General features: G+C 37.4%; 2 protein-coding genes across 3 annotated transcripts in view; one reads left to right on the top strand and one right to left on the bottom strand.

Moving 5' to 3' along the window:
- Nucleotides 1-23,012, bottom strand: part of MACROD2 (mono-ADP ribosylhydrolase 2) — a 946,657-nt gene that overhangs the window by 836,936 nt on the left and 86,709 nt on the right. The window lies entirely within an intron of this gene.
- FLRT3 (fibronectin leucine rich transmembrane protein 3) lies at nucleotides 9,519-22,136 on the top strand. Its single transcript, XM_061626178.1, has 3 exons — nucleotides 9,519-9,737; nucleotides 17,173-17,895; nucleotides 19,444-22,136. The coding sequence occupies exon 3, from the start codon at nucleotides 19,496-19,498 to the stop codon at nucleotides 21,443-21,445; it is 1,950 nt and encodes a 649-aa protein (XP_061482162.1). The 5' UTR covers nucleotides 9,519-9,737; nucleotides 17,173-17,895; nucleotides 19,444-19,495; the 3' UTR covers nucleotides 21,446-22,136.

The raw sequence follows: 23,012 nt of genomic DNA, 5'->3' as shown, positions 1-23,012 counted from the left end.
CTGCATTACCGCCGCTTACCACTCTGCACCACGGAGGATAGCTTCTGCTATCCAATCCAAAAGAAGCTCTCCCACACCATCAAAAAGAACTGGAGGATTTTGGGGGATTGGTAGGTCTAAAGATAAATTTTATAAAATCAGACCTCATGTGTTATAATATCCCACCTAAGGCACAAATTCAAATATCTCAGGTTTTAGGAATTCCATTGGTACAGTCCCACCTTCACTACCTGGGAGTGAACATACCCCAAAACCAAAAAAAAAATCCAAATTAATTATACAAAAATATGGCAACGAGTAAAGGAAGATCTTAAAAAATGGACAAAAGTGAATATGTCACTATCCAGCAAAATAGCAGTTGTCAAAATGATGATAGTCCCGAAGTTTACATATCTTTTCTATGTTCTCCCAACACAAATAAAAAAAAAAGATTGACAACCTGGCAACAGAAAATTCAACAATTTATTTTAAATCAAAAAAGCCCAGAACAGCAAAAAAATATAGATACAAGGGAATAAGAGAGGGAGGGTGGGGAATACCAATTTATTTCTTTATTATGAAGCATTTCAGATTCGTCACTTAATCTCTTTTATGGATCTCAAATCTGAAAAACATTGGGTACACATAGAGAGATATTTACTAAAACATCACAATCCTAAAGGATTGCCTTTTATTAAACAGGAAATAAGAAAAAGCGCCAAAAATATAAATACAGCTATGACACCAATTTTTGAGGTATGGAGATATAGGAAAGAGATCTTACTTCCGGGAATTTCCCCCTTAATCCCTATTTGCAATCACCCTGAGTTTTACAGGTCAGACAGAAATAGAGGATAAAAGCCTGACAATAATTTATACATATTGAAGGATTTTTATATGAATGGACTACCTTTATCACGAGATGAATGGAAAAATAAATTTAAGGAGATGGGTGTGTCATGGATTTGTTGGTATCAACTTAGTACTTTTATTAGGAAACATATAATGCAGGGTACTAGACAATTAACAGAAGGGGAGTGTCAGGCCCAGGATGAGACTCAGGAACCAGACCAGGGGTTGTAAGTAATTCAGTTTTTATTAGAGTAATGTCCAAACAAAGACTGCGTCTTCTCATGAAGCAGTACAGAAATACAGGTCCTGCGGCATTGAAAGTTGACAGAGCAAGGAGCTGCTTCCCGCCTGTTCTTTAAGAAGGGGCCAAACGGGCGCGCAACCTTTCGCTCCTCCTTAACTGCCCCTCAGGTACTACCTGCCTTCCCCCCCTTCTCTCTTGTCTTTTCAGATGTCTTCGTGTGCGCGGCGAAGGGGGAAGCATCGGCCCCTCCTCTTCTGAAGTTTCCGATTCCAGTATGGGGGATGGGGGGGGCTGATGGTAAACTGCCTTGCGGCTTTTCTGCCTTGGACAGCCCTCCCTCTTCTCCCTCCTGTTCTGAGCTTCGGAGAAGCGGAGGCGCTGGAATGTCCAGGGACGATTCTGAAACTCCAAAGCTCTCAGGCTCTCCGTTGCTAAGCAACCCTATCTCTGGCATTTCCTCTGCTTCGTCTTCGCTCCACTCAGGCGAAGTTGCTCCCCCTCCTCCCTGCCATCTGTCTGAATCCTCTTCTTCCAACCCCCCGGGACCCCAACTCTGCCTCCCGACAGGGAGAAACTAATGTTAAGTATGGAGGGAATGGGAAAGGGGGTGATTTCAAAATTATATAGATTTTTGGTAAATAAGGATATGGGCTCCAACTCAATTTTAAAACAAGTATGGGAATCAGACCTGAAATGCCAGATTGAAGAAGAGGACTGGAATGATATGTGGACCAAATTCCCATATAGAGCTATTTCGACTTCCTATAGAGAAACAGCCCTAAAAGTAATACAAAAATGGTATTTAACCCCCCTATATTTAGCACGGATCTCTAAAAATAGCACACAACAGTGTTGGAGAGGATGCAAAGTACAAGGCTCATATTTACACATGTGGTGGGAATGTGATAAACTCAAGGGTTTTGGGGAAGAAATACAGAAATTGACAAAACAACAATGTTACTTCAGGCCTGAATTAGCTTTATTGAACATTTTTATGGGACAAAATACAAATCTACAATATAAAAGACTTATAAGATTTATGCTGGCGGCAGCCAGATCGACAATTGCCAAATACTGGAAATCTCTGGATGGTTTAACGCTGCAAAACTGGCAAAAGAAACTATGGGAAATCGTTCTTAGAGAAGTTAACACGGAAAATAAGAAAGGCAGAGGGAAAAAAGAAAAGACTATTTTGAAGCAGATTGGTGGCCTTTTATCTTGGCTGCGACACTGGACACTAGTTTGGGACCAGTGCCCTATCCTTTCAGATTGTTGTGGGTATCTTTAGAATGGAAGTTTCTCAGAGAAGAAAACTACAAAATAAAATCTTGAAAGTTAGTCATTAGGGGAAAGGGAGGGAAGGGGAGTTAATAGGGTTTTTGTGTTATTTTGTAACTAAATACATGTTAATGCAAAATGGAAATAAAAATAAATTTAAAAAATCTAAAACATATCTTTAAAAAAAAACTTTTAAAACACCTTAAAACCCAGTTCCAACACAGACGCAGCCTGGGATAAGGTCTCTACTTCAAAGGCTTGTTGAAAGAGGAAGGTCTTTAGGAGGTGCCAAAAGTTAACTGAGATGATGACTGTCTAATATTTAAGGGGAAGAAATTCCGAAGTGTCAGTGCCACAACAATAAAGATCTGCTTCCTATGTTGTGGGGAACAGACTTCCTGGTAAGATGGTACCTACAGGAGGCCCTCACAGTGACTGGGTATATAAAGGGTAAAACAACATTTCAGGTATCCAGGCCCCAAGGTGCATAGGGCTTTGTACACCAAAACCAGGTTCTTGAAATTGGCCCAGTAGCTAATGGGCAGCCTGCACAAGTCTTTCAACAGTGGGGTGACATGTTGGAGATGCCATGCCCAGTGAGCAGTCGCACCACCACATTTTGCACCAGTTGCAGCTTCTAGACCAACCTCAAGGACAAGATGGATCAAGGAGCATCCCCCGATTACAAACCTGCTCTTTCAGAGGGAGTACGGCCTCAACCAAAGCAGGCAACTGACTAATTATCTGAACTCAGGAACTACAAACCCACAGCATCTCGATCTTGCTAGGAATCAGAGTCAGTTTACTGGCCCTCATCCAGCCCACCACTAAGTCCAGGCACCAGGCCTTCCGATTCAGATGTTACAGAGAAAGAGCTGAGTAGGAGATCGCTGATTCATAGGGTTGCCATAAGTCATAGTCGACTTGAAGGCACATAACAATCATATACTGCTGACATTTCACCCCAAATCTCCTGATGACTGCTCCCAAGGGCTTCATACAGATGTTAAACAGCATGTGGGACAAGATGGTACCCTGCAGCATCCCACAGCACAACTGCCAGGGAGCCAAAAGACAATCACCCAATGCTATTCTTTGAAAATGACCCTGGAGGTAGGATCAGAACCACTGTAACACAGTGCCTCCGATACCCTTCTCACCAAGTTAGCTCAGAAGGATACCATGCCAATGGTATTAAAAGCCTCAGAGATCAAGTAATAACAATAGAGTCACACTCCCCCTGTCCTTCTCCCAATAAAGGTCACCACCATCAGGGTGACCTGGGCTGGTTCATTCCCATAGCTAGGCCTGGATCCAGATTGGAATGGGTCAAGATAATCTGTTTCATCCAAGAGTACTTGCAAATGCTGCACCACAACCCTTCCCTAAAAAGAGGATATTTGCAACCGGACAGAAGTTGACACAAACCAATGGGTCCAGGGTGGGCTTTTTCAGGAGCATTCAGATCACTGCCTCTTTCAGGGTATCCACACCCTCCAGCAAAGTTGTGTTGACCACATCATGGATCCACTCAGTCACAACCCGCCAGCAAGCTTTAATAAACCAAGAAGGGCAAGGGTCAAGAGGACACACTTATCCAAGTTACAGTTACGTTTTTGAGTTTGCAAAACTGTTATGTTGGTCATATCTTTTAGAACACAATAAAAAAGTATTTAAACTACCTGTTTTATACTTCTTGATTATGTTTATAAGGAAGATCAATCCAGTTAACGGACAATTAGTTTAATCTTAAATGGAGTTCAAATAATATTATCTAAAACAAAATTTTATGTAAAGAAGCTTACGAATCGTATGTTAGTCACTATGAACTTATCCTATCCTGGATTAATAAACTAAATATTGATAGCAGCATATAGCATAATACTTAAATATTTAGCCCAATGCATGTGTACGCAAGTGGCTAGTAGTTGCTTAAAAACACACTGGATGGTATTTATGGAAAGTGACTCTGCACACAATCAGGCCAATTTCAACCATGGCAGCATAATCCCCACCAACAAAAAAAAGGTTGCACTGCAATGGTTGAAGCTACCCCTGCACCAATGGAATACTTAATGGATTTGTACATGAGGAACAGCTAAATCACATCTAGTCCTTTTTTGCTTCCATGTCACCTTCTGTTTTTTTAAGTTTTACAGGACTACAACTCCAATCCTATGTACACGTACCTGGGAGTAAGCCCCAGTGAATATAATGGGCTTAATCCCAAGAAGACAGGTATACAATTGCACTGGAATTGTGATTACTTTATGTAATAAAGAAGAGATAATTCAAACACTGAGGAAATATGGGAGACATAGTTTCAACCTGTTCTTAATCTTCTGTGTTGATAGAAAAATTGAGAGCATCATTCTAGTATCAGGGTCAAAGTGTACCCTAAGAAAGCCATACAACTGTAATACCTGGTGGAAGTTATCAAACATGACACTATCTGCATCTAAGAAATCATACCTTCATTGAGAACTTTCTTTTTCTTGAAAAACAATATAGTTGCACAAAAGGCATTAGGGTCAATTACACCCCATAATGTAAAGTACAAAAACTGGAAAGAATGGTCCCACTATTTTTTAAACTTAAAAAAAAACATATTGCACCAGTAACATACATAGAATTATAACACAAGTGTAACAGTGCAATAATAATCAGTTGTGAATTATTTGTAATAACAACCAATGTCAGGCCTTACAATCATAGCACATACTACTCAAGCAGCCTATGCACAGTCACATTTCACAACTGCATGAATAGGACAGACAAATGGCTACATGAAGCACATAGTTATTGTGATTTTCTGTCACTGCACTGACCACAGACAAAACGTATTTCCCTTTTCTTGGTGTCAGCAGCAGCAGTCCATACCAGATCTGAGGCTGTCTCTCCCTAAATCCAAAGCAAGCTAACCACATGCCTCAACTCAGCCCAGAGTTTGAGCTCTAGACCAAGGTTTACTAGGAGAGACATATTTTGGGACATTGACATCATGGAGGATTATTCAGCTTTCAAATAATATAAACATTTAAGCAGACCACATCAACTACACTTGAAAGAAATGCCACTAGCTGCCATTTGATCATGTGTTTAGAGTGTATATGGAACCCATCTAGTAACACGTGTCTACACCACCTCTACTTTTGTTATAATAAAGAATGATCTCAGGCTTGGAATTCTGGTCTGAGATTGCTGTATTGTTATACATTGAAGAAAGAGATGTAGTGATATTAGGAAAGTGAGTAATTTGTCTATCATTAAAATAGACAAAATATTGTGTTTCTTCACCTTGTACATCCTTTCTCATGAGACACTGAAAGAGCAGGCTCTGGCTAAGCACCTGCAGACATGATAAGCAACTCATACATTTCAACAGCATTAGGGAGGGTCACTTTGACCTGTAGCACCTTATGGGCATCATTTTTTTGGTTGTCTCAGTCATTCTAATATGAGTAAAATTGACCCCCAAAACTGTACACGTAAGATTTTTCACTAAATTAAGGGAGGGGAATAAACACCACATAGCACTTCACATCTTCTCATGGTTGAGGACTACCTGCAGCACGGAATAGTGGAAGACTGATACAAAGTATTATGATTTTTTTTCCAGCAGAGGGGTACATATGACACCCACGCCATGTCAACATGGTGAAATCCTGGCCAACAGTACTTGATCTATCTTTAACATTCAGGTCAAATAAATGGAAGAAAAATAGTTGTACCAGAACTACAAAAGCCTTATAATGAGAAATCCATTAGGCTAATCAAACAGGTCAGATTAATACACCAATCTGTCAGAGAAATCATTATTTACTAAACGTACATATTAATTTATGTCAATATATTATCTGCTTCCAACTAACTCAGTTTTTAAAATACCTTATAAATATCCTACACTGAGCTAACTGGATCATAAACCCATAATGATATTTTGGCGGTAACCAGTTATTTCTCTGGCAGAACGCTCTGGAACAGAGTACCAGGATCTTTCCTCGGGCCACCACTGCCTGTCAGCCAGCAGTAGGCATATCCTTTGCATCATTCTGGGGCTTGCTTTAAAAAAAAGGTCAGGAGAGAAGGAAGGAGTGGTGGGGTTACACCTGCACACTCAGGTACTGAATGGTAGCACCGGGTTCCTCCTTCATCTCATTGGAGGTGGGGAGAAGTGGGGGATATCCTGCACACTCCTTCACCCGATGCTGGGGCTTGCTTATTCAAAGAAGGAAGGAAGGAAGGAAGGAAGGAAGGAAGGAAGGAAGGAAGGAACAGCAGAGGCATCCTCACATGCCCACGCCTGGCAAGCACCTCCTTCACCCTGTGCTGAGGCTTGCTTTTTTATTGTTTAAGGTTGGAGAGAGAAGGAAGGTGGGGGTACCCCTGCATGCTCGGGCTTTTGTTGTCTGCCAGTGAGGCAGAGCAGCTGGTGGATGCCTCCTTTGCCCCAGGAAGGAGCTTTTCTGAATTGGGGTCTGTGCGTGCATGTGGGCACACACATGTGCACTCAAGTTGTGTGTGTATATGTGATTGAGGAAGGTATATATGTATGATCTGTGAGAGAGGGATAGATGTGGTGTGTGTGTGTGTGATGGAGAGACTGAGGGAGAGGTTTTTATGCTGTCTGTGTGCATGTGAGAGAAAAGAAGGTATGTACATGGGGGTGGGGGAAATGCACCTGGGCGCAGAGAGAGACAGAGACAGAGAGAGAAACATATGTGATTGTGTGTAAGTGAAATATGTGTTGTGTGTGTTAAAGAGTGATAGAGACAGGGAGATCCATGTGTGTCTGTGACTTGTATGTGTGTAATCTGCTTGCTTGCAAAAGCAACTGTAGTGTAGCCACCTGGTATATTTTCTCTAGTACTGGAGAATGCTATCTATTGTTACTAAACAACAGCATCAGTGCGTGTGTGCATGCGTGCGCAGAAAATAATGTGTGATTGCCACAAATAGGACCAGCAGGACATAACACTGAGTGAGAGCATAGGAAGAGGGAAAGGGTGAGCGAGTCATTTAAAGTAGATCGAGATGTGAGTACCGGCACCTCTTTTTTACAAAAAAAAAAGCAATGAATAAACCTAACCCTATCTAAAGCTTTTTTGATACATTTTAATTTGATAGAGAAACCTGTTTTTCTAGCACACACTGTCATTACACTACATTATTTTATTCCCATATGCAGTGGAACAAGTGATACAAAGCTCTTGCTTTAGAAATAACCATTTCCTCAACCTACACCTTGTTGTGGCAAGAAAACCTTACCTTTCAGCATACATATGAACAACAGGTACCTACAGGGTCTAAATAATAAAGGCAACAATACAAGAGGAATCAGATATAGCATTTTGAAAAACCTTTTAGTATTCTGTGGCAGCTGTGACCTGGTAAAATCTAATTATTTCTCTATAGCCCTTTGGAATTGTTGAAGAAGATTTGTTACAGTTACTAGCTGATGCATTAAGCACTTGGCTAAGCTTCACAGACTAAGATAGCTGAATGTGCATTCTACATTTCTTTTATGAACTTTCCGCTGACACATGTACAGGTATTCTGTAACATGTACTACTACAACCTGTTGGATGATTTCAGTGGACTAAACCGCAGACATACTTAAAAATGGAGGAAGGTCTTTGCAGAATGAAAAAAAGGCCTCAAACAGAACTACTGAACAATATTCTACAACGATCTTCATTAATCCAGGTATAGACAAGTAATCTGTCTGCTCCATTAACGCAAATACATAAGGACACTATAGAAAAGAACATGGTTAAATGTGTCCACCTTTTTTATTCCCCAGTTTCTTAGATTCCTAATGATTTCAATAGCCACAGAGTTTTAAATGACTAGATCTCTTGTGAACTTAATTAAGCTTGGCCTTTCTGTCTTCTGATATCAACAAAAAATGCCATCGGTTAACAAAACAGATTAGCACACAGTTCTTATGAAGCGTTAACTATAATAGCACCTAGTCTTGTTCTTGAGCATACACAGTTCTATACCAAAGTAGTACAAAGATAAAGAAAATGAAGCTAATGAACAGAATGCAACCAAATGCCTGAGACAGCCTACGACTTGACTAGATTTAGAGGCAACTCAAATATTGGAAGAAAACACAGTGACTGGGAAATGTCAACTGCATGAACCAAACCCCAGTTAATAAACTACTAGTGAAAGGCACCAAAATTGTAATAGAAGTTACCAACTATTTTCAAATATTCTTATCGCTGAGACAGCAGACAGGAGTACCTACAATGGTTTATCTGTTCTTATCAGAATTTCCTAACACACAGCTTGTAATCCAGTCTGCCATTCTGTGTAGTAGCAATGACTTTGTGACATATATGTTGGGTATTGGTGACCGCCACTACTATGAAAAAGCTGTGCATAGTTTAAAGCTGACACACGTTATCACTAGAAAATATTATTACAATTACAGGTTCTCAATTCTTAAAACTAACTTCCTCCCAGATATTTCTGAAGCAGTATTGTTGCTCAAAGTATTTTGTTTTTAATAGGAACAAGCCAAATCGCTATTGCATCTCCAAGGAATGAGAAGTCTTGCAAGAAACTCATCCCTTTTGCTACACTTGCAGATAAATGCTGAATATTAAAACTACTTCTAAAATAACCAGCATCACCCTTTTAAACACTAAAAGAACACATTTTTCATCAAAAAAGTGTCAAAATGAGATCATCACCAAGAGTTATTAAAAAGTTTTTGTTGATGAATTCTCTAGCAGTTTGATTATGTTTGATCCTCCAATTTTTATCTTAAAGCATTAGCTAGGTTCATGTGATAATCAATTAATAAATGTGATCAGTTAATAAATTTCACTCTGATCATTCCACGACTATAATATTTTTGCACAACTGTGTTAAAGCCACATATCTACATGCTGCCAAAAGATAATCAATTTGGAGGTGACTGAAATGTTTTTGGCATGTATCTAAATCTGGTGAACTGTAATAAAGCTCTGGTTTTGGCTTGCAAACCTGGATTTTCCTTCTCTGACGCCCTCTGGTGTCGGTAATGTACACTTTTGACAGCCTCCTTATCCAGTTGCCAGACTGAAGCAGACCCAAGACCTGCCCATTTATGACATCACCTCTTTATTCAACCACTGTTAGGTGAAAGCTTTAACTTCAGGCTTCGGAGGTGGGCTGCGTGCACGTAACTGGAATGCTTTCCTCCTCACTCCTTCTCAGTGAAGGAGAAGTGATTTGACATAGCAAAGGCTCAAACAATAGCTGCTTCTGCTGCTGCTTTTTGTGTGTGGAATCTGAAACTGAGGGTTTTATAAACATTACTGGAATTATTCGTGTTGTGAATTTATAAATGAAATTTCTTTATAGATATATTTTCTACTTCAGCCAACTGGTAAGTGTTTCCATGGCTTTCTTCTAATTTGCACTCCACTTTGATTTTTCCCACACAGGCATGTTAAAATTGAGTAAAACAGAATGAGGGAGGGGGAGAAGAGAGATGAAGAAAACTGCATTTAAACCTACAATGCAATGCAAAAGTAGGATTTGTAATCATATACCATCAAGGTTTTGAGGGGGGGAAAGAAATGTGTATGATGGCTAAAAACAATGGTTGAAAATCTAGCTCTTTACAAGGTTTCCATTCTAAATAATCAAATGGCAGTCTTTGAAGCTGCACGTTTCCCTGTGTGGCCAGTGCTGCGTATGTGGCATGTTCTCTTAATACTCATTTTATAGCTATGAAAGGAGATGAAAAACCCCTCAGAAAATGAGTGCTCCTTTCAGAAGCAAACATCTTTGTCTACTTGGAAGAACTTTTATAATCTTTGGAAAGGATAAACAAATAGCTACACCTAGGTTTTAAAGCTTGCATTACTGTTTTCCCAAGTCTGTAATGCTGAAGCCATACATTGTCTGATGCTGTTCAACACATATACTCTCTACACACATACACACACAAATATTTTCTCCTCAATGTAATGCAAAAGCCCATTGCCTGGCCAAATACAGTATGCGACCTGCATAATAAGCCAATAAATCTAGTGAGACAAATTAACGGTTCTAAGCTTTTGAACAGAGGATCACACAAACAGCAGGACAGAAATTGCCATATTAAATTTGTAAAACAACCATTTGTCGCTATATTGTACATGAAGTTTTTAGAATATTTTAGTCCTCTGAAAATCTATTGTCTCCACGTTTTCAGCTTATGTTGTCTCTATGTTCTAAGCTCATGCGTGACCATGTTTTTTTAAAATTATTAGTGTAATACTGCAGTTAATATTTACAAGGAAACTCTAGGATATGCATGTAAAACAAAACGGTTTAAAGTAGTTAAGAATGCCACAGGCCTCTCTATTGTTTTTTTAATCCATTTCTTTAAAAAGAAGGAAAGTAAAATTTAGCATAGTTGCATAACCCTAATTCCTATTGGACAATGTGTAAAATTATTTAGTTTTCTCATTCTCCATGTTGGTTGAATAAGTTAGCATTCATAATAGATCACCCTATATCCCATTTAATTTATAATTAACTATTACAAAGTTCTTAAACAAGGCATCTGTGGTCCAATAAGCATTATTCATTGAGTATCATCTTACTACACTATGGCTGCTTCATGTGCATGTAAATGGCTTTTCTTTTTTTCTCTGCAGACCTTAGCTTGGATCTGCCCAGGAGTTGTGGTTCACAGAAAAAAGTAATATGGGAAATATATAAAAAGCAATTAAAAACACTGTCAACTTAACAGAGCTTCATGCTTTACATGTAATTGATTTTTCTTAGTTTAGAACCTAAAATTCAATAACCAATTTAAGAAGTTAATTATATGATTTGTTTAAGCTGTAACTTTGCAACAGTAGGGATCACTACAGTCACAAAGTTGGTGTAATTGCTGCAAAGAAGGTTCAGTGGTATGCACAGAATACTATTATCTGTATGTAATTGTGTAATTGGTTTTTTTTAAAATATTGGGGGTAAGGTTTCATTGATTTTTTTAAAAAGAATAGAAAAGGACTGTCATGTGCAAGTTTACATCTTTACATCAGCCCACTCTTATTAAATGTGAAATCACTGCACAATTAAAATTACTTCCACAATGGGATTATGTTAGGTAGTACTATGTGAGGATGAAGCAGTTAAAGGCTATAATTTTATAGTAAAATACAGTTATTTCCTACAAAGAGAAACAAGTTGGAGAAAGTTTAATTGAAATTTGGGGTGTGTCAGGACGCTTGGACAGATGATTAATTATCTCCAACTCTGTTTCCTATGGGAGGCTATACTCCCCAAGTAATAAGTTTAAATTATTTTTATAATACTATTTTTTATGTACAGGAAGCCTTCAGAAATATTTTATCTAAATGAAATACTGAACAGCTTTAGGGAAAGCTATCATGTGAGTCACTGAAACCAGGTTGCATTGTATTTTTCTTCTTTATGTTTATAAACAAGATATAAACATTTTTTTAATTTAACTCATTTCAGACACCAGATTTGAGAGCACAAAATTCCTAGGGTTAGATTATTACACTGAAAGAGAATGCCCTCCCTCTTGTTTGTGATTAAAGCAGAGAAACTGGACAGCAGGATTTTTAAAAAGCCAGACTCGCAGCCACTGTACAAATTTCTTGCAGTGTGTGCTACCCCCCAGTGGCCAGAATTTCTGTCATAAAGGCACAACGATCTGAGCCTTCAGAAAGAAAGAGTACTGTCTGAAAACAAGTATTCCTTTATCTGTATCTCTATTTATCTTTACATTTTTGAATGTTCCTCTCCCGCCCCCGGCCCCCCAAAAATTGAAAGGGATAGGAGTAAGAACCTGTACCTCCGTGCACATATATATTGGGGGCACGGGACAATGTATACTTTTGCCCTAGGTAGCAGGTGGAAATCCTGACATTTATTTCAGTTGTATCAAGATTTGACTTAATATTTCTGACACCCCAGTCACATGGAAATTGATTCAATTGATGTCAGTGGAATTTGCTTCCAATTAAGTGTGCTTAGGAATAGGTAAATATACTGTAAAATTTAAAGTGATGTTAACAAAATAAGACTGTAATTAACTTATTTTCAAATACTAGCATTAAAATAGTTCAATGTAAATGTAAATCAAGTAGTATTAAGTAAAAGTTATGACCTGGGAGAGTAGAGGAAGCTGCTACTCCCTCTTCCCCCCACCCCCAGTGTCAGAAAGTAAGAATGACAGGAAACATTAAAGTATCAGCTCTGATGAGCAGAGGGCCAAGAATTTATCAAGGCCTATTCCAGATAGTACCTTATTAAATATATCAAAGCAAAGGTTGCTCCAAAACTTTTAAAGTATCACAGCAATTGTTCTCTAATTATGGCAAAGTGAGTTTAGCAACATTGTAAAGGTAATTTATGAGCCATAGCTGGTAAAAGCTGCAATCTTAAATACAGGAAGTAAGTCGCACTGAACTCAGAGGGACTGAGTAAATATTCACAGGATGGTACTTTAAAGTTGCAGTCCTAAACCTACCAATCTGCAATGAAGTCCCACTGAAATGTATTCATTCTGAATAAACAAGGTTAGGATCAGGCTGAAAGTTTCCCAGGATTATCCAACAATGTTTATTGTTCCCTTCTGCAACTCATGAACAAATAATATTTTAGCAGTTAACAAAGTGTTCATCCCTTTCACCCATTAAAAACTTAGTCTCTTTATATTACTTCGTTTAAAAGTTAGGGATCATCAATATCTTCTCAATGGGAATAAATAATAAAGAGTTAAATTTAAATGGAATAACTATAATTATCCTTATGTTTACCAGAAAATAATTGTCTTTCACATATGCTCTGAAAATGCAAACTTGCTATTCTTTTCAGTGTGTCAAAGGCCTAAGATAGGTGGTAATACCAACTCATATTGGTTTTGTTTTACAGTACCTTAATTTAAGGTTACTATTATTCATAGTTATTTTAACTAACATCAAGGGGAAACAGTACGCACCTTTGACTATTTCAATGTGATACAATTGTCAAATATGCTTATTTCCATAAGGCAAAGAAAATGTTGCTAAAGCTCATTTCTCAATAAAGCTTTACATTCTTTAGCCCTCAGGAGGATACTGTATTCTTCTTCTTCAGCTTGCCTAACATTAAACAAACGAAGAAGATCCCCTTCCTGAAATACTATGCTCATGTAGCTACTAAACAGGGTGCTCAGAAAACATTTGCTGTTACTACTAACCAACCCAGAGTAGTACACCTAAGAAAACGATGTTGTACACTTCATGTTCAGTACAGCTGCGTCATGTTTAACCAAATTAATTTTCAGTAATTTGGTTACCAATATTTGGTTTGGTTTTAGTAATAACCAAAGCTTACTTATAATGTCCATGCTCTTGAGTGACTAGTAGAAGTCCAAAGCAATAATCTCAAAACACATGAACACATTATATATATATGTGAGCAGACGTTTTCTTCAATCCACAGAGGGCACTATGAAACAAATCAAATGGATATGCAAAACCAAAACCACAGCAAAGCTGAATTAATTCTAGCTGTCATGCTGTTGACATTTATAGCCTAAAGAGATATATTTTGATCTGGAAAACACTGTTGTAGATAGTTACTAGAATGATACCACAGCCCTTTAAATCAGCATCTTGTTACCGAACACACACGATCACATTTCTACAATTTTTAAAAAGTTTATGATACACAATTGACCCATGTAGCACAAAGTACTAAAGTCAGAGATTTGGTTGCTAAATAGGATTCCTTATCCATTAAATTGTTATAAATATCTTTAGAATATATTACTTTGAATTAGAATAAAAAGGTTCATTTTGTGCAGTGCTGCCTTTGACACACTATAGTTTATCCTATGTTTGCAAACCTAACTGGATTGCAAACCAACTTGATTGAAAAGAAAATTTGATACCATATAAATATGAACTTTCTTCCCAATTTTTTTCAAGCATAATACTAATATATTGAGAAGAGATAGAGTTAAAAACTAGTACATCTTTCTATGTAAAAAAATAATGGTGAACCAGGATTTCTTTCATTTGCTTCTTGTTTTGTTCAAAATTAATGTTCTCTTTCAAAACCATGGGTCCATGAAGCTCCCAATTTGATGTTGTGAAAACCTGGCCACAGTGTCTCAACAGCGGGGGACATTTCTCTTTTCATTCTGCAAATTCAGCTATAATGACTTGATGTCAGAGAATATATAAGGATAGCTCTAGAAGAGGAAAGGCTGAGCAAGGCAGCAGGATTCCCTTCTGTGGAGACAGTTCATTGCTGCCTTTATTATGCAAATACATTGTTTTCAACACTAGTTTGGAATATAAAAGCAAAGTGCAAGATATCAAACTAAATAAAAACTAAAGAAAACAGTTCTTCCTTCTAACTGAAGGAAAGCATTGGGGGGCTAGAAGCTTAATCCACATTTTTGAAACAGTCTTTTTTTCTCCATGAGACCAGCTTTATTTTATCCTTTTGTTTTGATGTAATTTTGAGAGAAGGGATTCATAAAACCCAAGAACGTAATGAGCTTTAGTGCTTCCATTGTAATCCAACAACGCTGCTGATACAATAGCGGCAATAAGTGAGGGCTTGAATATCAAATGGTGCAAAAAGGGAAGGGTTTGAAGTACTTGGTAAGTAAAACAAGTTTTCTATTCTGAATAACAAATATTGAGCACTCCTTGTTCTAGACAAGGTATTCAAATATTCTCTACAAGCAATTTCAGTTTATTATCCATTTCCCAAGAACAGTACTAGTTATAATCCACTCACTTTAATTAATCGCTTGTGTTGTTAAAAACATTTTATTCCTACAGATTCTATATGTCGTCTACAAAATAAATTATTCTCTTACTAGAAACTATTTTCAAACTTACAGAAAAAATAGTAATGTCCCACCTGCCCAGTGATGGTTAAGCAAAGTGGATTATAAAGTTCATAAACAGACTATCAACTTCAGAACCTCATGGCTTTTTCAGTATTTAAACAGCTGAACAAACAAGGCAACCTGCTAATTGAGCAGTGTCTCCAAGTTATTTGCCAGGCTTTGGGTTGTTGTGGTTTTAAATTTCATTTCAAGGTAACTATGCCATGCAGACACTAAATCTTTTATCACTAATTCTTCAGATAGTGACATTTTTATTTCAATACCATACTTTAATGCATCTGAATTATAAAGAATCTACATCTCTTAAGGACTTATTCTCATTGTCGTTACATACTGAAATCCATAGGTAAACATCAAATATTTAATAATGTTACATATAATACAAATGGTTTACATTAATTTTAAATAAATACCTAGTTACCTAATTCTGATCAAATGCCATATTCTATTTTGACTACTATTATTCTTGGTGGCACTGAAAAGCCACTGTATTCACAAGGCAAAGAAAAGAAAGGAAACTTAATACATACCTTTCAAAAGCAATAAGCAGCAATAATCTAAAATATATGTATACTAATGAGTACTCTGGGAACTCATTTCTTATTAGAATTGATAAAATTTAAAAGGCAAAGCAGACTTCAGTGTGCAGGTGATCCTAAGCATGTGTATTCAAAAATAAGTCCTAGTGTATCCAATGTGTTTATTAAAGGCTTTTCCCCCTTCCTTCTTACAGTGAGTCAGATAATTGGCCCATCTACCTCAAGAATCTACACAGGGGTGGGGAACCTGTGGCCCTCCACATGCTGTTGGACAACAACTCCTATCTTCCCTGACCATTGGCCTTGCTAGCTGAGCCTGATGGGGAGGTGGAAATTCAACAACATCTGGAGAGCTGCAAGTTCCCCACTCTTGGTCTACTCACTGGCAATGGTTCTCCCAAGTTTCAGTCAGGGGACTGAACCTAGGACCTCTTGCATTCTAAACATGTGCTCTACTACTGAGCTATGGCACTTCTTACAACTGAAGTCAGATTTGCTGGGTTTAAATTTCCACTTGAGAAGGAAAAGTTACCCACATAAAAGCCATTTAAATTACCTTTTACATTATAGCATGACATTGTTCTTGCTGTGCAGCACAGCCTAGCCTGGTAATCCAAGTTGTTGTTTTAAAGATTGCATTACTTAAAAAGCCAAAGGAAGAGATTTTCACCAAATGCCAATTTTCATATACAATTCCATGGATGAGTCTGAGGCAAGATAGTGACAAAATTATCATTCAGTTGTCAAGATATAGGGAATGTGATGAAAAATACTACAGTTTAAATTTTCAACCTAATTGTACATTTTAGAAGTATTCAGTTCTATAATTATCTATCTCCTCCTGCAAAAGAGTAAGATTCCAAGGAATTCAGAATTATAGTTATTAAGACAGAATAGTGGGCATTAGGCCTAATCATTATATCTTTATACCTTTGCTGTTTTACATTTTAATCTATCTATCTATCTATCTATCTATCTATCTATCTATCTATCTATCTATCTATCTATCTATCTATCTATCTATCTATCTATCTCCCGCCCTTCCTCCCAGAAGGAGCCATACAGATGACTGTATTGTCTCCTGAAAGCAGAAGACCATGAACAGTAGCATGCATGTCATCCAAAGAAGCTGGGCCTCTATTTGTAATCTAAAGAGTCATGTGTCACATTTGCAAAGCTGTTTCTCTTTGGTCTGTTGATCAAAGCTGACTTTCATCACTGTTTTGTTTAGACTGGTTTCTTGCCGCAGCTGAACTTAGCAGGATACCTGATTCAAGAACTTCACATTTTTGCTCTACTCCCATAATGAGGTTTTATTATTATATAAATACTATGTTGAGGAATGTGTGCATTAGGTAGTTTATCACCACTTCTTGATAACATTTTTTTCCTTGCTTTCGCAGACACCAATTGAGTAAAATTTCAAAAAGGAAACCCTGCCAGTAGTATTAGCATGTTTCTTCAAGAACAGCCTCTGAACTGAAACAAAAACCAACTAAAGCAAACACCTGGCATTTTCAGAGAGCATGAGAAAATGCGCTGAGCTGGAAATTTTGATCAAGCACTAAGCGAATGGTACAGCCCAGCAGCCATGGATTTATCAGGGCACGTCCACATTCAAAGTTTATAGTTGGATGATATTGTACAGAAAAAGTCAGCTATCATAATTCAAGCCTAAGCATCATGAATTATTTTAAACACATGGAGATGAGTTTACCATCTCTAGCCACTACACTATATAGAAGAGCTTCAAAGCATTTGAGAAATTTTTGTTAAAAGTATTGAACCAAAATTCTTCACATGGACTTGGGGCAAAAGGAGAGAAACCCCCTCCCTCTTCTTCAAAGTCTCCTTCCTGTAGGGTAACAGGAATCTGAAGCTTTTATCGTCAACAACCTGATGTGCTTATGTACCATGATAAAACTTTATGGGAATGTCCACTGAACATAGCGGAGCTTACCAGGAAAGATATCCTACCCACAAGGATCATTTAAGTTACTACTGTGAAGGAAATACAACTACATGAAGTAAACTATAAACTTCTCCCAAGTCAATCTGTTTCTTGAAAACTGTATGATGACTGGATTTTAGCAAGCACAAAAGGTTCCCTCATATCTTTAAATAAGGTAGGTTCAATAATAATGCATTGTTTTAGCAATCGGAAGTGACACCGGTTATGAAAGAAAACAATAGAACTGAACAAGTAAACACCACTTCAACAGAGCCCAAAAGCAAGCACTGCCAACAGAACATATATAACTTGTGTTGATTAGTATGGCAGTTTAATAAAACAGCAAAGTAAACTTTACATCTTAAGTATTGTCAAATATTTGATATCAAAACATATGTTTAATGAGTTACCCCTGCCTCTCACTTCAACCAGTATTACCGCAACAGCAAACTAAGTTTTTCATTGTATACGATTTCCTTTCCTGGGGGGAGGGGGGAACAGCTTCAATCATTTTATTTAGCTATTCCTTCTTAATTTTACAGAGCAACAGAAGAAAGTAATTCTTATAAAATATAAATACTTGCATTATTTATTTTATGTGAGTGAGGAAAAACATTAATATCATAAGCCTGCAATCCTGTTCTCACTTATCTGGGAGTAAGCCTCACTGAATTAAATGGGACTTACTTCTGAGTAGATGTTAGTATTGCAGCCTAATCCTTGACGTAATGTGAGCAATATTGAAATAACTGATTATATCTAGTGTTTCAGGAGTAAGTCAAAGGTCTGCAGTAATTTTATCTTTGTACATACTTTCACATCGCCAGTATTACTAAACTGACAATCTGTTTGGAAAAGTATGTACCACATTCACAAAGTAGGACCATTAATCATTTGTGTTGTCAGTCTATGCCATATACCTAAGGCTGAAGGAGAAATCCATTCTATATTTAAGCTTCCAACTAGATTTAATTCCTTAATCGTACCAGTTGAATAGTTGGGAATTAGGCATACATTTCATCATTGTTAATTAGTTACCATGCAGTGCACTAATTATTCATTCAGTATTCACACTTTAGAAAAAACAGTGAACTCACCAACAGAACAAATTTAACCAAATAAAGTATGAATACCTAAAGAAGAGTTTCATATCATAATGTGCTAATGCTCACATAAAGTGGCACATTATGAAGCAATGGCTGCAATTCCAAGGATTGTGTAGTGAACTGTGCACATGCAGTAGGCTTCTGAAGGTTCTCCAAAAAAAGTTGTTGTACCAGCACAACAAGCTGCTACCCACTATACTGTAGCGCAACTAGCCTAAGAAAACAACAGGGAAAACCCCTTAAGCATGTCTTAAAGTAACTCTTTGGACGGGGCTATCAACGAATGCCTTCTTATATGGGAAGCTGATTTGTGGACAAATTTGTGGACAAAAAATAATATATAAATGCTTCTCTCACACTCAAACATCATATAAGAGTCATGTCTATATGGCCATGGAGAATATATGAACAAAACCCAATCTAACTGCAAATTCTTGAGAGTAAAAACATTTTAGCTTGCAATTCTATACACATGTCTGAGGAACCAATCCCAATTTAACACAATGTGATTTATCTCCAAATCAACACACATAGGATTGTGCTGTTAGATGTACTATTTCATTTCAAAGTGATACTTCAACTGTATTCTCTACTATTAATCTGATTTTTTTTTCTAGGTTGCTGAAAATCAAACACTTTTCTGTGTGCAAACCTCACTGCAACTTGACCATGATCAGCATAACCTGGAACTTCATCCTAATTTGGACAAAGATAGGGCTTTTGCTCAAAATGGCACCTCATTCTATCAGTGCCAAGTCCTGTCCTTCAGCATGTCGCTGTGATGCAGGATTTATTTACTGCAATGATCGTGACTTGACATCAATTCCTACTGGGATTCCAGAGGATGCTACAACCCTTTACCTTCAGAACAATCAAATTAATAATGCTGGAATTCCTTCTGAGTTAAAAACCTTGATCAAAGTGGAAAGAATTTATTTATACCACAACAGCTTGGATGAATTCCCTACCAACCTCCCAAAGTACATCAAAGAATTGCATTTGCAGGAAAATAACATAAGAACAATTACTTATGATTCACTTTCACAAATTCCTTATCTGGAAGAATTGCATTTGGATGATAACTCTGTTTCTGCGGTTAGTATTGAAGATGGAGCATTCCGGGATAATATCTATCTCAGACTTCTTTTTCTTTCTCGAAATCACCTTAGCACCATTCCCTGGGGCTTGCCTAAAACAATAGAAGAGCTGCGTTTGGATGATAACCGTATTTCCACAATTTCAGACTTGTCCCTTCAAGACCTTACAAATCTAAAACGTCTAGTTTTAGATGGAAATCTCTTAAGCAACCATGGATTAGGAGAGAAAGTATTTATGAATCTAGTCAATTTAACGGAACTCTCATTGGTCCGTAATTCCCTTACAGCAGCTCCAATCAATTTGCCCGGCACAAATCTAAGAAAGCTTTATCTGCAAGAAAACCATATAAATCATGTACCGCCTAATGCTTTTGCATACCTACGACAGTTGTATCGGCTAGATATGTCCAGTAACAATCTCAGTAATTTACCTCAGGGTGTCTTTGATGACCTGGACAATATTACCCAATTGTTTCTTCGCAACAACCCTTGGCACTGTGGGTGCAAAATGAAATGGGTTCGTGACTGGTTGCAGATGTTGCCTCTCAGAGTTAATGTACGTGGACTGATGTGTCAAGCCCCAGAAAAAGTGCGTGGAATGGCTATCAAGGACCTCAACACAAAGCTATTTGATTGCAAAGATGAGGATATTGTAAGCACTATCCAAATTACTGCTTCAATACCAAACACTTTATTCCCTGTGCAAGGACACTGGCCAGTTTCTGTGACCAAATCACCTGAAATAAAGACTCCTAACCCATATAAAAACTACAGAACAACAGCTACCCCAGTACAGGAAATCATTACCATTGTTGTAAAATCTGTAAGCACTGAGACTATTCATATTTCTTGGAAAGTTGCACTACCCATGACTGCTTTAAGACTTAGTTGGCTCAAGATGGGTCACAGCCCTGCCTTTGGATCTATAACTGAAACCATTGTCACAGGTGACCGGAATGACTATCTGCTTACAGCACTTGAGCCAGACTCTCCATACCGTGTATGCATGGTTCCCATGGAAACCAGTAACATCTATCTGTCTGATGAAGCACCTGTTTGTATAGAGACTGAAACTGCACCCCTTAAAATGTACAATCCTACAACAACACTAAACCATGAACAAGAGAAAGAACCATTCAAAAATTCTAGTTTGCCCTTAGCTGCCATCATAGGGGGTGCGGTGGCACTAATGGCTATAACACTGCTGGCTTTAGTCTGCTGGTATGTCCATAGGAATGGGTCCTTGTTCTCCAGAAACTGTACATACAGCAAAGGTCGGAGGAGAAAAGACGATTATGCTGAAGCTGGAACTAAGAAGGACAATTCTATCTTAGAAATCAGGGAGACTTCTTTTCAGATGATCTCTCTGAACAATGAACAAGTGTCTAAGGAGGAATTTGTAATACATACAATATTCCCACCTAATGGAATGAATCTGTATAAAAACAACCACAGTGAAAGCAGCAGTAACAGAAGCTACAGAGACAGTGGCATACCTGATTCAGATCACTCACATTCATGATACGAAAGGAATGGAAGACTTGTGGTGGTTTCTCCCCCCCCCTCCTTTCCACAAACAAAAGCAACTTGAAAGGTTGCTGGCCTACTGCAGAACACTGGATTAAAAGATTGAATAAGCAATGTATTGTACATTTGCCATATAATTTATATTTAAGAACTTTTTATTAAAAGTTTCAAATTTCAGGTGGCTGCTGCGATTAATGTAGCAAGGATGCCTGAAAACAATTCTATATTTTAGTATTTTTTAGTAATTTGTACTGTATTTTCCTTGCTAATATTGAAATTACAGACCATTTAACTTTTGTGTTCTACTGAGTAAGATGACTTGTTGACTGTGAAAGTGAATTTTCTTGCTGTGTTGAACAATCAGGACTTTGCATACATTTGAGATCCTTGTAAGTATAAGCACAGGCCATTTTCACTTTGGTATTCATAAAAGGTTAAACCTGGCAAATTGAAAATGTTCAAAAGTGGTTGCAAAATTGGTCAAAATACAGTCTTTCAGTATATTAAATCAACTAAAAACCAATTGTGCAAATAGCGGGCAATACCAATTGTTTAGCTATAACCAGTTTTTTAAGTAAAAGAAGGCTGAAGCAGATCGCTAAAATCTGAATAAGGCAGGTGAAATAAAAATCCAAGCACATATGGCTGTTCTACACACACACAGAAAAAGGGGGGGAATTGTTTGTTATGCCAGGTATTCTTTTTATGGAACACAGATTACAAACTAAGACTATCTTAAACATAAAAATGTCCAAAACTAAACAAATTTCATGTGCATTCTATAGAAGAACTTGCATAATTGATAATGACAGTTCTTTCAAAGCATATATTAAATATGCAATAAAATATATACTACACATATTTTTACTACCATTGAGAATATTGCCCATTACTGCTACAGGTATCTGGAAATTACTTAACACACAAGTGAAGATATTTTGATCTGCCTTTCTACTTTGTTGTCATCTATTTAATGTTTAATACCCAAGACACTTTGTTGCCATAATTATTTCCCCCTAAATTAAAACCAAAGTGCATTGTACGCCCTTTGGCCAATCTTGTATGTGCCTTGATCAAAAGTTACTTGTGTTCCGCTTTTAACCGGGAACCAACTTTTCACACACACATACTTAATTATGGAAAGATATTGGTCTTAATACTGAATAAAATATAAAATGAAGTACAGTAAACTAAGTGCTCTTATCATCTATATATACATAAAGTGTTACACAATGGAATATTCATGTTCTGTTTCTGCATTAAATCTGTCTCAGAGATAATTAGTGTGACAAAGCAAAAAAACCAAATTTCTTCCCAGTTCAACAGAAAATTGTACACAACAAGTATTTTTCTCCAGTCACAGCTATAATACTACAGAATAGAAAGAGGCAACCTAAATCGACACATCTTGGTAACTAAACAGCTGGTTTTCTCAGGACTTTTTATACAGAAGTATGATGCATGGGTTTGGGAAGGGACAGCATGGATCTGGAAATTCCTCTTGAAATTGTTAACCGAATTGTTATCTTCTACAATTACATGATGTTTCTACAATTGTTTTA

Source organism: Rhineura floridana, chromosome 4, assembly GCF_030035675.1.
Source record: "Rhineura floridana isolate rRhiFlo1 chromosome 4, rRhiFlo1.hap2, whole genome shotgun sequence".
Classification (NCBI taxonomy): domain Eukaryota; kingdom Metazoa; phylum Chordata; class Lepidosauria; order Squamata; family Rhineuridae; genus Rhineura; species Rhineura floridana.
The sequence above is the reverse complement of the archived record's forward strand: the minus strand, read 5'-3'. Positions and strand labels throughout refer to the sequence as shown.